The sequence below is a fragment of the Hypomesus transpacificus genome, chromosome 9 (genome assembly GCF_021917145.1).
Source record: "Hypomesus transpacificus isolate Combined female chromosome 9, fHypTra1, whole genome shotgun sequence".
Taxonomy (NCBI): domain Eukaryota; kingdom Metazoa; phylum Chordata; class Actinopteri; order Osmeriformes; family Osmeridae; genus Hypomesus; species Hypomesus transpacificus.
In genome coordinates, this window is record NC_061068.1 from 1,013,873 (window position 1) to 1,029,742 (window position 15,870).

The 15,870-nt window shown below is 48.4% G+C and overlaps 2 protein-coding genes across 2 annotated transcripts; one reads left to right on the forward strand and one right to left on the reverse strand.

Moving 5' to 3' along the window:
- Positions 1-183: 183 nt before the first annotated feature.
- On the reverse strand, positions 184-11,132 carry slc5a8l (solute carrier family 5 member 8, like). Its single transcript, XM_047026612.1, has 15 exons — positions 10,568-11,132; positions 9,539-9,604; positions 9,245-9,296; positions 8,634-8,701; positions 4,769-4,923; positions 4,477-4,617; positions 3,948-4,077; positions 3,515-3,603; positions 3,132-3,244; positions 2,768-2,835; positions 2,332-2,418; positions 1,767-1,960; positions 1,328-1,437; positions 939-1,024; positions 184-548 (listed from the first exon to the last, which is right to left on the reverse strand). The coding sequence occupies exons 1-15, from the start codon at positions 10,919-10,921 to the stop codon at positions 423-425; spliced, it is 1,839 nt and encodes a 612-aa protein (XP_046882568.1). The 5' UTR covers positions 10,922-11,132; the 3' UTR covers positions 184-422.
- Positions 11,133-13,556: 2,424 nt separating this feature from the next.
- tshba (thyroid stimulating hormone subunit beta a) lies at positions 13,557-15,327 on the forward strand. The gene is made up of 3 exons (XM_047026609.1): positions 13,557-13,607; positions 13,806-14,010; positions 14,623-15,327. The coding sequence occupies exons 2-3, from the start codon at positions 13,849-13,851 to the stop codon at positions 14,899-14,901; spliced, it is 441 nt and encodes a 146-aa protein (XP_046882565.1). The 5' UTR covers positions 13,557-13,607; positions 13,806-13,848; the 3' UTR covers positions 14,902-15,327.
- Positions 15,328-15,870: the final 543 nt, after the last annotated feature.

Below are 15,870 nucleotides of genomic sequence, written 5' to 3' on the forward strand. Positions count from 1 at the left end.
TGTCTGTTTGTGTTCTGTGTCTGTCTGTGTTCTGTGTCTGTCTGTGTTCTGTGTCTGTCTGTGTTGTGTCTGTCTGTGTTCTGTGTCTGTCTGTGTTCTGTGTCTGTTTGTGTTCTGTGTCTGTCTGTGTTCTGTGTCTGTCTGTGTTCTGTGTCTGTCTGTGTTCTGTGTCTGTTTGTGTTCTGTGTCTGTCTGTGTTCTGTGTCTGTCTGTGTTCTGTGTCTGTCTGTGTTCTGTGTCTGTCTGTGTTCTGCGTTTCAGAGTAATCAGGTCCGAGCTTAGCTAAAGATTAGTTTCTAAAGATGAGTCACAAAGACACACCTCAACCTCGTCTCCACCTGCTTCAGAGAAACACGGCAGGTCTCCTCTCAGCACCAGAGCTGCAGAACACCTGGAGAGGACGCAGCATCCTGACCCCGTCTTCACATCTTGGTGACTTTCTCCATGTCTCGGTCCGTTATGTCGAACGCTGAGACTGTGAAGGCCAGGTTGTCAGTTCCCTTCTTCAGCTCTGATCCATCCTTTTCCACCAGCTCTGGTTCTGAGTCCTGTGGGGATTGAATGTGGTAGTTAAGATGAAATGATACAGAGGTTGATCAGTCATCTTAATGTGAATGTAATTTGGTGTTAGACCAGGCCCAGTATGTGATACTGCTGGGACCCAGTGTGAACCTTTCTCTCACAGATAAGCAACCTACACATACCTGCATTCAAATTTAGACTGAACCTGCATTAATAGAACCTAGACTGAACCTGCATTACTAGAACCTAGACTGAACCTGCATTATTAGAACCTAAACTGAACCTGCATTACTAGAACCTAGACTGAACCTGCATTGTTAAACCTAGACTGAACCTGCATTACTAAAACCTAGATTGAACCTGCATTAATAGAACCTAGACTGAACCTGAGATTGAACCCAGACAAGCAGACAAACCTGGGCGTGTCGTCCACAGTTGAAGCAGATCAGATCATTCTTCCTGACAAACAGATCGGAGCGGAGCCTCTCTTGCTTACAGCCACCTGGACACACACAGACACACCGTAGGCAATTCTAGGTTTTAAAGGTGCAAAGGGTAATAGTAGGAGGGGCCAGGAGGAAGGAGGACTTACATTTACATTACATTTACATTTAGTCATTTAGCAGACGCTCTTATCCAGAGCGACTTACATTAAGTACAGGGACATTCCCCCCGAGGCAAGTAGGGTGAAGTGCCTTGCCCAAGGACACAGCGTCATTTGGCACGGCGGGGTATCGATCCGGCAACCTTCTGATTACTAGCCCGACTCCCTCACCGCTCAGCCATCTGACTCCCTGTGACTTACCTGTGATAGCGCTCACCAGCAGACCAGACGTCATGGTGACGAGAGTGCCTAGCACACAGAAGTAGAGGTAGGACAGGGAGTACCAGGAGTCGGCCAGCGCTGGACGCTCTCTGACACAACAAGAGGACTGAGTCAGGACCAGTCAGGACCAGTCAGGACCAGTCAGGACCAGTCAGAAACAGAGTCAGAACCAAAGGATTGTCATGTTATCAGAACATGAATCTTTGAAAGTGTCTTTTGCTCTTGTGGATTTGAGTGTGTTTGTCTGCGTGTGTGCTTCCGTGTGGAAATGACTGAACATGTGTGAACATCTGCCAGTAATTTAAGACCATGTATCACCTACTGTAGGTCCTGACTAGACACCATGTATCACCTACTGTAGGTCCTGACAAGACACCATGTATCACCAGCTGTAATAGGTCATACAGAGCTGACTCACTCTGTCAGGGGGGGGAATGTGACCGCGCTGGTCCAGGGTGCCACCGTGGTGGCGTTGAAGTGGACCGTGCGGTTACACCCGGCCGTGCTGAGGGGGAGGGGGTTGGTCTTGTCGGGCGTGGGGGGGTAGATCTGGGCTCCGATGCCCACCCACAGAGTGATGACCAGCCCCAAGATCAGTCCTGTCAGCCCTCCCTGTCACACAGATAGCAGAACCACACACTTCCTTCATCTGTGATTGTTTGCATGTCGACATTGAGTTTCAAAAACCAGGCCACAACTGGTGTGTATTTAACAGATTGAATATCAACTAATAAGTCACAATTTTTCTCCCAGCTTTGAATATTTTGTTTAACCCATATGACCTACGCCATTTCAATAGATTTAAACAGCACCTAAAGAGATCATATGTGAAGGAGGGTGCTGCTGGAGGGCACAGTCTCTGCAGGAGAGCATACGGTCATATCTGGAACAGGACTTACAGTGGAGTTTGAACATACGGTCATATCTGGAACAGGACTTACAGTGGAGTTTGAACATACGGTCATATCTGGAACAGGACTTACAGTGGAGTTTGTGGTACGGAAGAACATGCCGAGCAAGTAGAGACCGAGGAGAGGACCACTGATCATCCCAAACACAGAGAGGGCGGCCTGAGAACACACACACACACTATAAGACACACACACGTTAAGACACACACACACACGTTAAGACAATCACATAGATATATCCCCCCACACACACATATTAAGACAAACTCACACACGTTAAGACACACACATTAAGACAAACTCACACACGTTAAGACACTGACACATCCCCTCACAGACACACACAGACACACACACATTACTATGACACACCCACACGTACCCACAAACAGACAGATACCCACAAGCACAGACACACATGCACAACCAGACAGGGGGCGCTAGAGAGCAGTGCTTCAGAACAGGCTGATGGTCACACGGTGGCACAGTGTGTTGAGAGGTTAGCGACCTGTAGGATGCTGCCCATCAGAGACGCTACAGCAGCCATCCCTATGCACACCGCTCCAAAGAACACACCTGAAGGAGATCAGATACCGTTAGACCAACACGTCATCACTACAAACACAGCCACATAATAAACACAGCATCCATACCCTGTCATGGATATTTAAAAATAAATATTGATGATCCGAATAAGAATGGTCTGTATTCACCATCTAAGTTCACACAACTCACATGAGTTTTCTGTGGTAGGAAGGTGCAATACTTATAAGTGTGGCTTATGTCATATGAAAAAATGTATATATCATTTATATGACAAATGACGCAAAGTATTGTCTGTCAGTCTGGCTTGCTGCAGTGCAGGTACTCACTCAGACCCATGTTGATCCACAACACCTGTTTCTCTGTCAGGTCTTTCCACACCGGCTTCACAAAGTCCTCCACGGTGACCGCCACCAGGGCGTTGATGCTGGAGGACACTGTGCTGGGGGGCAGACAAACAGAAATAAATTCAATTGGAAGCATACTTAAAATGTTTATGGTTGTCAACAAACTTTGTTGATGTATGTACATGCACTTTGTAAGTGTGCTTGAATTTCAGTTTAGTTTTGCTTGTGTGTTGATCAATGGCTGTGAACGAGTCGGAGAGGTGTATCAGCAGGTTCATAGGACTAGTTGTGATGTGTTTTGATTGGTTCTGGTTGGTGGTTGGCTGTGATTGGTTGTGGTGGAGGGGCTTGAGTTCTCTACTCACCTCAGGGTTCCACTGTACGCTGCTGCCACAAACAAGCCAGGGACCCCAGGATAGGCAGCCAGAATGTCCATTACCAGATACGGAAGTAGCTTTCAAACACACACACAGACAAATATACATACACACACACATGCATACATTTTAGTCATTTAGCAGAGGCTCTTATCCAGAGCGACTTACAGTAGGTACAGGGACATTCCCCCAAGGCAAGTAGGGTGAAGGGCCTTGCCCAAGGACACAACGTCAATTTGGCACAGCCGGGAATCGAACCAACAACCTTCTGATTAGTAGCCCAACTCCCTAACCGCTCAGCCATCTGACACCCGCATACAATATCAATGAATTAACACCTATGTAGTTAGTGAAGTGAATGTCAAGGTAGTTAGAGAAGTTAGTGTGGATGCAGAGAGTGAAGTTAATCCTGCAGGCCTACCTGGTCCAGAGCCCCCACATCTCCGTTGCTGAGAGGGTCACAGTCCTTGTAGATGGAGAACATGGTGATACCAGAGAACACCGCCAGGCTCACCGTCACCCAGAGACCGACCATGTTCACGTACAGAGACCTGGGCACACAGGGAACTTAGTCCATCTTTTATAAGCATTTCTACGCAGATATAAAAACATAAAACACGATGCGTGAATGAGGCTATTGAAACTACGCTACCAGTTAAAATGCTTTTTGATGCTCCTGAGAAAGAGACAGAGCAAAGTCCTCAGGTGACATGACAGCTTCAGAGGATACAGGGCAGCAGGAAGATCGTGCTTCTCTGATTTACATTTTACATTACATTTACACCCCTAGTTATTGTTGCACTGTAGTAAAGTATGAAATATGCACTTGTGCTTGTTGATCGTCTGCTGTACCTCCTACGTGTTCTCTGTGATCACGTGATCTCTCTGTAGGTCACTCTGGATGGAAGGGGCAGCTGAATGGGTCACATGCGAGACGTGAATGTACTCACATCTTGGCATGTGCCAGGGTCTTGCAGGAGATGTAGCGCTGCACCTGTGATTGGTTGATGGAGTAGATGGAGGTCCACATGATGCTGCCGCCCACCACGATGGTCCAGAAGGTGTGACGCGTCAGGGGGTCGGGGTTGAAGCTGCGGAACGCGCACAGGAAGTCTGAGAAAACTGTGTGTGTGTGTGTTAGAGAGAGAGAGAGAGAGAGAGAGAGAGAGAGAGAGAGAGAGAGAGAGAGAGAGACAGAGACAGAGACAGAGAGCCTTTGTGTCTGTTTACGTGTGTGTTTACTTGAAAGCGTCCAGCCGCCCCCCCTTGGAGGCGTCGTCCCAGATCCGGCCCAGCCCCCCCTGGATCACCGCTCCCCTGGCAATGACGGCCACGAAGCCAGCCAGCATGATCACCATCTGGAACACGTCTGTCCAGATCACTGCCTTCAGACCTCCCTAGACACATACACACATGTACACAGACGCACACACACACACATACACATAAACACAGGTACACACACATTTACCTCCGCACAGACAGACACAAACACCAACAGTAGGTCAGAGAGAGACAAAGTTTCAGGACGCTAGCATCTGTATTGAACGGAATAGCGATGCAGAATCATCCAATATTCCATCAATCAGCCCCATTCCGTCGTCGTCGTCGTCGTCGTCGTCGTCGTCGTCGTCGTCGTCGTCGTCATCTGCCGCTTGTCCGGGGATCGGGTCGCGGGGGCAGCGACCTAAGCAGGGAGGCCCAGACTTCCCTCCCCCCGGCCACTTCCGCCAGCTCTTCCTGGGGGACCCCAAGGCGTTCCCAGGCCAGCTGAGAGACATAGTCCCTCCAGCGTGTCCTGGGTCTTCCCCGGGGCCTCTTCCCAGTGGGACGTGCCCGGAACACCTCACCAGGGAGGCGTCCAGGAGGCATCCTAATCAGATGCCCGAGCCACCTCAGCTGGCTCCTCTCGACGCGGAGGAGCAGCGGTTCTACTCTGAGCCCCTCCCGGATGACCGAGCTTCTCACCCTATCTCTAAGGGAGAGCCCGGACACCCTACGGAGAAAGCTCATTTCGGCCGCTTGTATTCGCGATCTCGTTCTTTCGGTCACTACCCATAGTTCGTGACCATAGGTGAGGGTAGGAACGTAGATCGACTGGTAAATAGAGAGCTTCGCCTTTCGACTCAGCTCCTTCTTCACCACGACGGACCGATGCAGAGCCCGCATCACTGCGGACGCCGCACCGATCCGCCTGTCGACCTCGCGCTCCATTCTTCCCTCACTCGTGAACAAGACCCCGAGATACTTGAACTCCTCCGCTTGGTTCAGGATCTCCTCCCCGACCCGGAGATGGCACTCCACCCTTTTCCGGTCGATTACCATGGCCTCAGATTTGGAGGTGCTGATTCGCATCCCAGCCGCTTCACATTCGGTTGCGAACCGCTCCAGTGAGAGCTGAAGGTCACGGCCCGATGAAGCCAACAGGACCACATCATCCGCAAAAAGCAGCGACCCGATCCTGAGGTCACCAAACCGGACCCCCTCAACACCCTGGCTGCGCCTAGAAATTCTGTCCATATAGGTAATGAACAGAATCGGTGACATAGGGCAGCCCTGGCGGAGTCCAACCCTCACCGGAAACAAGTTCGACTTACTACCGGCAATGCGGACCAAACTCTGGCACCGGTCGTACAGGGACCGGACAGCCCCGATCAGGAAATCCGGTACCCCGTACTCTCGGAGCACCCCCCACATGAGCCCCCGAGGGACACGGTCGAACGCCTTTTCCAAATCCACAAAACATGTGTAGACTGGTTGGGCGAACTCCCATGTACCCTCCAGGACTCCGCGGAGGGTATAAAGCTGGTCCACTGTTCCACGGCCAGGACGAAAACCACATTGCTCCTCCTGAATCCGAGGTTCGACAATCCGACGGACCCTCCTCTCCAGGACCCCTGAATAGACTTTCCCAGGGAGGCTGAGGAGTGTGATCCCCCTAAAGTTGGAGCACACCCTCCGGTCCCCCTTTTTAAAGAGGGGAACCACCACCCCGGTCTGCCAGTCCAGAGGCACTGTCCCCGATGTCCACGCGATGTTGCAGAGTCGTGTCAACCAAGACAGCCCTACAACATCCAGAGCCTTAAGGAACTCCGGGCGGACCTCATCCACCCCAGGGGCCCTGCCACCGCGGAGCTTTTCAACCACCTCGGCGACCTCAGCCCCAGAGATAGAAGGGCCCCCCCCGATGTCCCCAGACTCTGCCTCCACGTCGGAAAGCGTGTTGGTGGAATTAAGGAGGTCTTCGAAGTATTCCTTCCACCGATCCAGGACGTCCCCCGTCGAGGTCAGCAGCGCACCATCCCCACCGTATACAGTGTTGACAGAGCACTGCTTCCCCCTCCTGAGCCGCCGGATGGTGGTCCAGAACCTTTTTGAAGCCGTTCGGAAGTCATTCTCCATGGCCTCGCCGAACTCCTCCCATGCCCGGGTTTTTGCCTCCGCGACCGCCAAAGCCGCGTTCCGCTTGGCCTGCCGGTACACATCAGCTGCCTCTGGAGTCCTACCAGCCAATAAAGTCCGATAGGCCTCCTTCTTCAGCTTGACGGCATCCCTCACCTCCGGAGTCCACCACCGGGTCCGAGGGTTACCGCCGCGACATGCACCGACCGCCCTGCGGCCGCAGCTCCGGTCAGCCGCTTCAACAATGGAGGCCCGGAACATGGCCCATTCGGACTCAATGTCCCCGGCCCCCCCCGAGACATGATCGAAGCTCTCCCGGAGGTGGGAGTTGAAGCTCCTTCTGACAGAGGGTTCCGCCAGACGTTCCCAGCAGACCCTCACATTACGTTTGGGCCTGCCAGGCCTGACCGGCGTCCTCCCCCACCATCGAAGCCAACTCACCACCAGGTGGTGATCAGTTGACAGCTCCGCCCCTCTCCTCACCCGAGTGTCCAAGACATGCGGCCCCAAGTCCGATGACACGACTACAAAGTCGATCATCGAACTGAGACCTCGGGTGTCCTGGTGCCAGGTGCACATATGGACACCCTTATGCTTGAACATGGTGTTCGTTATGGACAAACCGTGTCTAGCACAGAAGTCCAACAACAAAACACCACTCGGGTTCAGATCGGGGGGGCCGTTCCTCCCAATCACGCCCCTCCAGGTCTCACTGTCATTGCCCACATGAGCATTGAAGTCCCCCAGGAGGACGAGGGAATCCCCAGGAGGAGCGCTTTCCAGCACCCCCCCCAGAGACTCCAAAAAGGGTGGGTACTCTGAGCTGCCGTTTGGTGCATAAGCACAAACGACAGTGAGGACCCGTCCCCCCACCCGAAGGCGGAGGGAGGCTACCCTCTCGTCCACCGGGGTGAACCCCAATGTACAGGCGCCGAACCGAGGGGAAACCAGTATTCCCACCCCAGCTCGACGCCTCTCACCAAGGGCAACTCCAGAGTGGAAGAGAGTCCAGCCCCTCTCAAGGAGACTGGTTCCGGAGCCCACGCTGTGCGTCGAGGCGAGGCCGACTATATCTAGCCGGAAACTCTCTACCTCGCGCACCAGCTCAGGCTCCTTTCCCGCCAGCGAGGTGACGTTCCACGTCCCTAAAGCTAACTTTTGCAGCCGAGGATCGGACCGCCAAGGCCCCCGCCTTCGGCCGCCGCCCGTCTCACACTGCACCCGACCCCCATGACCCCTCCTGCGGATGGTGAGCCCACTGGAAGAGGGTCCCACGTTGTCTCTTCGGGCTGTGCCCGACCGGGCCCCATGGGAAAAGGCCCGGCCACCAGGCGCTCGCCATCGAGCCCCACCCCCGGGCCTGGCTCCAGGGGGGGGCCCCGGTGACCCGCTTCCGGGCAGGGGCAACTGAGAACCATTGTTGTATTTCTTCATGGTTGGTTTTTTGAGCCACGCTTTGTCTGGTCTTTCACCTGGAACCTGTTTGCCTTGGGTGACCCTACCAGGGGCATGAAGCCCCCGACAACATAGCTTCCAGGATCACTAGGACACGCAAACCCCTCCACCGCGGTAAGGTGGTGACTCAAGGAGGGGGCCCCATTCCATGACACACATAAATACACATATACACCTATATACAGCACATCCGATGTTTATTGGTCAACCCTGTGCAGAGTGGGAGAGAGATAATGGATGACATACTGACCAAGGTGCAGTAGATGATGCACACCACTCCTGTGGCCACTAACACACCCCACAGGTTCAGCCCTGTGACTGAAAAACACAACACACGGCTTGATCCAGGTGTCCACGCACTTCCACTCACAACTATAAGGAGTTAGCCATCACCAGACAACCATCTCTGATAGATAACATTTAAAGGCAGCATAACATTTGCAAACGTAGCAATGATAAAATTATGCACTCGGCGTGTGAGATCTTATCTCCTTTCCTACATGTTTACAAAACTGTCTGGTTAAGAGATACCACGAGGCTCAAGTGTCCAGTCAGCATTTTTTCAGAGCGCCATACTGCGTTTTTTTTATTTTCTGATTGAGGAAAAAGAGTGTGCGAACGCCTAAAGAGAAAACGTGCTTCAGATTTTTTGTGCGGACGCAAATAGAAAATCTCTGAGCTTTGCAGAAAGGCGCTGGTGTCGTCACTGAAGCTCTATCTTAAATGAGCCGATATTTTACAAAAATATTAAACTAGCCTACTAGCTGTAGCGGTCCAGAGATGATGAGGCACTGGGAAGTGCTCCCCAGCCTGAGGAAAACACCACGCGCCCTGAGAGTAACTCTTTTGCACATCACTTACTTTGATTGAGGGCCAGAGCTGGTGCATAGATGACCATGCCGGTGTACAGAGCCTGGAACATCCAACATAATCCATTAGCTGATTGAACTCAGACACACATGTACACACTCATCTACACACATAGCAAGTTAAACGATAACACATCATAACAAAGACTACATGTTCCTACGACAAGTTCATGTTTTACGCATCCAGCGATGCACTCAGAAAGATCGAGAACAGATTTTGATGAGGTGTGTGTTGATATGGAAGAATTGTATGTTCGTCATGTTGTTGAAAGCCTTCTGTAGTTACCGTTTGTATGATATACATGGATGTCCCGACCACACGAATCAACTTGTTGTAGCGCATCTCCAGATACTAGGGAGAAAAGGGAAGATTTTAGTTTCAAGTTTCTGTGTTCTGTGTTTTTTGACATTTGTAAAAAGTAAACAGGTCCTCTTGACAGTTTCCTAGCAACCTATTCCTAACCATTAAAAAATAGGTCTGATTCATATTCTCTCAGAACACAAACAGCTGCATGGAAAAAAACGAACTCTGCTTTGGTTGTTAGCTAGCTGAATTGTTAAAAACCGTATTTTGTGTGAAAATTTACATAACTGCTAGCTACCGGAAGTTGTTGACCTGGATTGTGCAATTTGTGGAAGTGATGCGTGCATTGTGGGCGTATGCAAGTTCATGCGGAAATGTCAGTTGGGCTTCCGTCAGCGCGCCAAACGTAACTATTTGCGTTCCGGTCATGATGAATTTTGTTTAATTTTTTTTATTAATTTTATTCCTAATATACAGTATAGATAAATATTTTGATATTGATTAATGATTTGTTTTCATTGGTTTTACAGCCCACCTGCATTACCCTTGCGGCTCAGGTTGGGAATCGCTGTCCTAGATAGATAAAAGGTTCTTCCAAGGATCTCCTTTTGGGATAACACAGCAAGCAGAACCCCACTGCGCGCCAGCAGTATTCCACTGCACAAGCATATTTTACCTATAAGTGGATCCTCAATGTGTCACTGGCTACAGTACCCACCCTGTCTAGGTTCTCTCTACAGTACCCACCCTGTCCAGGTTCTCTCTACAGTACCCACCCTGTCCAGGTTCTCTCTACAGTACCCACCCTGTCCAGGTTCTCTCTACACCTGTCCAGGTTCTCTCTACAGTACCCACCCTGTCCAGGTTCTCTCTACAGTACCCACCCTGTCCAGGTTCTCTCTACACCTATCCAGGTTCTCTCTACAGTACCCACCTTGTCCAGGTTCTCTCTACAGTACCCACCCTGTCCAGGTTCTCTCTACAGTACCCACCCTGCCCAGGTTCTCTCACCTCGTAGGTGCTGGTGATGCCCAGACGGTAGAAGAGAGGGACGAAGATCTCGGCCGTGATGACGGACATGATGGCGTACGAGAAGCCGAAGATCCAGAAGGCCGCTCCGTACAGGTAGGCTTCGGCTGGAGTTCCGATCACAGTGATGCCGGACATGAAGCTAGCGGTGAGCGACATGGCCACCGGCACGGCCGACATCTGCCGACCTCCGAGTAGGAACTCATCGCTGCTCGTGTTCTTACGTCCTCGGATGGCCTGGAAAAGGCCGATGCCGGCGGCTCCGAGGACCGTCCCAGCAAACACCACATAGTCCCACACGGAGAAGGACGCCACAGGTCCGCCGGTACCCGTCATGGTTAATCAGTCCAGCAGAGAGCTTCCAAAAAGTAACTACTGTGTCATCTACGTTGCTCACCTTGCTTTACTATGTAACTTACCTCAAGGCTGTAAACACTCACTGCTTCCTCAAAGTCCAATGGAAACCAAAAACAATTCTTCCAGGAGCCAAGAATGATCACACCTAAATTCACCTAAACTTCGGCTGAATATCTAAATGCAGTCCTCAGTACCTGTTTAATTTGACAGACTTTGTAGTTATTAAAGATTTCCAGGGTTTGAATTAACGTCTCAGAAACACCTGGGAATATTTAAAAAAAACACCCAAAAAGTTTCAATACTTGTTGTTCAAAGTCAATTGTAGAAAATGTACTAGTATACTAGAAACACTTTGTTACGAGTGTTGACACAAGAAGGTGACAACTGCTTTCAGTTAAGTTCACCTTCTTTAAGAGCGGTCAATGAATCCTGTATACTCCTCGTAGAATCCCAACATCAAGCTGCTGGTTCTAGTAGCTTTCTGTCTTGGCAGGCTTCACTCATTTAAAGATTAGTGAATGATCAGCGCGGTCCTTGTTTGTGGCCCAGTAAGGCTACTCCTAGGGCTTCTACAGTTTAAGAGCCTTAACACTGAAGGTATCTACCCTCCATAAAGACGTTTTAGTTAATAATCTCTCAAGGGCAGAAGATACCAAGGCAACTCCTGATAAAACTGAGAGGAAACTTGCTTGCAAGAACACTTTCTATACCAGACCAGATGTTAATCATCATTGACTAATGCTTTAGTATGACATTTTGTGTGCTCAAACTATCTCATTTGTGATGAGAGGCTATGTTAAGCGTCAAGGTCATGATTTCTCTTCATTTAGAATTTCCAGTATTTTTAGACTCAAGATAAGGCACCAGGTTGATAGGTCTCCCAGGGAGGGTAAGGAATGGATGATGCAGAGTTGTTCTTTCTGTGGCGTCATTTTAAAAGATACAATAAAACAAGAATTCAGTTTTTTCTTTAAAAACATTTTACACTTCAAAAACAATCCATATAAAATAATCCGATAAACACTTTGAATATATCCATATGAAATAATACAATACAACCAAAATAATCAAATATTAAAGACGTCTTCATTCATAAATCCAATGCTGAGACAAAATGATGAAAAGACAAACACAACATGTTTTCAACAGCAAAACATTCTTTAGTTAGAGACTTTCAAAGCAATACAAAACATGGATAATCCTCATCAATCATTTACCTCAAAAGCAAACACAAGTAGATAAGACACTTGGTATAAGTTTATGTTTAAATGGTAGATGGTTAAGGGCCCTACAAACAGCTGCAGTGATTATCCTCTTCTAAGTTCAACTGAGCTCCTGAACTTTTGGTAATGGGAAAATTTCCTGATTTGACAGGACAGTAGCATCCTGTACTGTGACAATGTTATTTACATTTCTGACTCATTAAATGTTTCTGCCTCATCAGTGGGCCATCATGTAATGTAAGTACATGATGTATGTTTTAAATGTTAGATATTCATATCGTATTGTATGTTTTAAATTTTTTATATCTGTATGTAAGTTTTATATGTGGACCCCACTAAAAGTAGCTCTGTCTTAGGGTAGAGCTAATGGCGATCCTTCTAAATAAACACATAAACAAATAAATCATGACAATGTGTAACCGTGGCCTATTCTCTGTCCTCCAAATGCAAACTACTAATCAACTAAACATCTGTATAACGCTCAACCGAACAGTTGAAAAGATTGTCTTGTACTGTAAGGAGTGGGCCGCTAACCTCACCTGGGACTTACATTTGTGTGTTCCTGAGTTTTTTTTAGAGAACGGAAAAAAAGCTCTTTGTCTGTTCTGCCATCCTGTGGAACCTGTGCAAACTGCATCGACATCACATCTCCCCTGTCCTCTAGAACCTCCACTGGCTCCTGGTCCCACAACGCATTCACTTTAAAGTCCTTCTTCTCACTCACAAAGCCCTTCACAACCAGGCCCCCCGCTACCTCACCGACCTGCTTCACCACCACACTCCCTCCCGCTCCCTCCGTTCCTCTGATGCCAACCTCCTGTCCACCCCACTCAGGACCAAGCACCAAACTTGGGGTGACAGAGTTGTTTCCATCGCCGCTCCCTCCCTTTGGAACTCACTCCCCAAACCCATCAGAGACTGCACCTACCTGTCAACTTTTTAATAGTCGAAACGCACCTTTTTAGATCTGCTTTTAATGTGTAATTAATGCTGTGATTTTATATGATATACTTGTTTTATGTTTATTTTAACCATGTACAGTGACTTTGAGTACTTTGAAAAGCGCTATATAGATAAAAAGTATTATTATTATTTATCTGTAGAACAACTTTGTAGTCACATTCACTCCAACAGAGTTTTTGGTGATGAAACTGACTTGCTTTGCAGACTTCCTCAACACTCAACAGGAGTCTGAGAAGAGGGACAGAGGCTTACAACCTTCCGGTGTGGTCCTGTGTACCGTTTGCTTTGTGGTCATCATTAATGCATGTCATCCTCATAATGGACTGATGGCTACTGGTTCCCCGTCTTTGGAGATGGGAGATAAGGAGCGGCTGGAGACCAGGTGGACGACGGCTCCTGTATAAGACCCCCAGGCACTGTCGGACACAGCAGAAGCAGGGAAGGCAGAAGCTGAGCTGACGTTCTCTTACATCTCTCAGGTAAGTGTCTCCTCGTGGTCAAAAAAGAAGCCTGCTAAATGAAAATAAATACCAAGCCTGTGTAGACTCAAATAAATAAATAAATAAATATATTTTAACATTTCAGAGAACCCACTATAAAACACAAAGCTTTAAAATCCACTGAACTCTTCTTTTTATTTTCAAAATTCTTCCTCATACTGTCAACCCTTCATGCAGGTACTTGTTGAAACAAGAACAATCATCTGTTCCTCCCAGCATCATGGACTGTCCAGTTTTCTACTGGGGGCTTCTGTGTGTGCTGATGAGCCCAGCAGTTGCCATCTGTGTCCCCACCGACTACACCGTGTACGTGGAGAAACAGGACTGTGACTACTGTGTGGCCATCAACACCACCATCTGCATGGGCTTCTGTTACTCCAGGGTTAGTGACTGTTCAGTCCGATCGACACTTTGAAGCAGGGGCGTAGGTTTGTTTTCAAACGTGGGTGTGACAGCTTATTTAAGCGAGGATGACGTTAACTCCAGGCTATGTCGGTTGAATCTATGTTTATATACAGTAGGCTACATGTGAGATTTTATTCAGTTATCAGACGCTTTTATCCGAAGCGACGTGGGAAAAGTGTAGATAGACCTTTCTATCACATTTATAGCGTATATTTGTTGTACTTTATTATATCTTTGTCCTGTTTATTTAAGTGTCTGGAAGAGGTGCTGTTTAGGTTGGAACTAACTAGGTAACTAAGCTCTGTTGTCACAACTGAAAATTAATAGAATACACAGAACGTTATCCCTTCCAGGAACTTGTACTTACATGTTATTATAATTCTACCACACACATTATCTTGACATATTTTATCGGTGAGCCGTCAAGAAAATCACCAGGGTGATGTCACTTAAACATCTAAATCAAATCAAATGTATTCGTGCAGCCCTTTTTACGAGCTATTTCACAGAGGGCTTCGCACACCCTATAGTACCGTCCCTAAAACCAACCTAAACAGGTTGAAACAACAGCTAACACCTGTATTTTCAGGACAGCAACATGAAGGAACTGGCTGGTCCTAGATTCCTGCTCCAGAGAGGCTGTGTGTACAACAAGGTGGAGTACAGGACAGCGATCCTGCCAGGGTGCCCTTCCCACGCCAACCCCCTCTTCACCTACCCGGTGGCAGTCAGCTGCCACTGTGGCACCTGCAACACAGACAGCGATGAATGCGCCCACAAGGCCATAGGAGACGGTGCCCGGTGCTCCAAGCCGCTGAGACACCTGTACCCGTACCCTGGCCAGAGCAACTACATTAACCTCGACTGACCGGCCTGTTTGTTTTGTTGGTCGAAGCTGAAGTGAAATGCTGATGTATTTCGTTTTGTTGTATTTTTTCCCCTTTCTTTCTTCCCTAGATGAAGAGGAAGTTTTTTTTGTTCCGTTTTTTTATATTAGTTTATTTTGTATTTGCATTTATTTTGCTTTGTGGTGCGTATTGGTGAACGTATAGAGGTGGAACCATTGTTAGGTTGTTAGCTTACATTGTTTTCAGCGCGTGAGTGTTCTTTTTCAGTGTCCGGCCTGTGGTTTGTGGATGTGCTTTTTGTTTACAACTCAATGGTGTCTGATCCTTAACGTTTTTATTATTTTCAGTTATGTTGTTCCTGCTGCCCTCTGGCTTGTTACTGGCTCACGTCATTATTCTCTTCTGTAAACCATTATAACTTTCCTTGAACTTGATTAAAGCTTAGGTTCTTGAAATAGTTTCTCGGTAATCTAGCATTAATCACATCCTATGGAAACATTTCAATATCAGCGCGCAGACAACACAGTACACAGGTGGCTACAAAATGGCACACTCACTTCAACCTTGACAGTTCTCTGTCTGAGTTATGTATTATTGTTACATATGTGTGTGTGGTGGTACCCCTCCCGTCTGGATGCCCTCCAAACATATGTGAGTCTACATTTGACAGAGAGGTGTCACAGAGCCCACGCACGGTTCACGTGCAGGTCCGAAACATTCAAAAGGCATTCCGGGAGACAGCTGTGTCTTATATATAGACCAGGACAGCCCAGAGGGAAGGGAACGTGCGAGCAAACCTGATTAGCTGATTAAATTCTTAATCTGACATCAACGCAACTTTCCGTTGCTTATTGATTTTCAAGTGTAGTTGTCACAGGGCTTTACTGTCACGTGCTAGCGGGCCACGGGACTGAAGTAGTCATTCACAACATTGAATTCCCGATGTAGACCTGACCAGCCTTATAGACTATACAAAAATCAGATTGATT

Excerpts from the sequence above, each read along its gene's own strand:
- slc5a8l (XM_047026612.1), bottom strand. The coding sequence starts at position 10,921 with ATGACGGGTACCGGCGGACCTGTGGCGTCCTTCTCCGTGTGGGACTAT. Across the intron at positions 4,618-4,768 it reads GGGCGGCTGGACGCTTTCAA|CTTCAACCCCGACCCCCTGA; the intron begins GTAAACACACAC and ends CGCGTTCCGCAG. Across the intron at positions 3,604-3,947 it reads ATGTGGGGGCTCTGGACCAG|CTACTTCCGTATCTGGTAAT; the intron begins GTAGGCCTGCAG and ends TGTGTTTGAAAG.
- tshba (XM_047026609.1), top strand. The coding sequence starts at position 13,849 with ATGGACTGTCCAGTTTTCTACTGGGGGCTTCTGTGTGTGCTGATGAGC. Across the intron at positions 14,011-14,622 it reads TGGGCTTCTGTTACTCCAGG|GACAGCAACATGAAGGAACT; the intron begins GTTAGTGACTGT and ends CTGTATTTTCAG.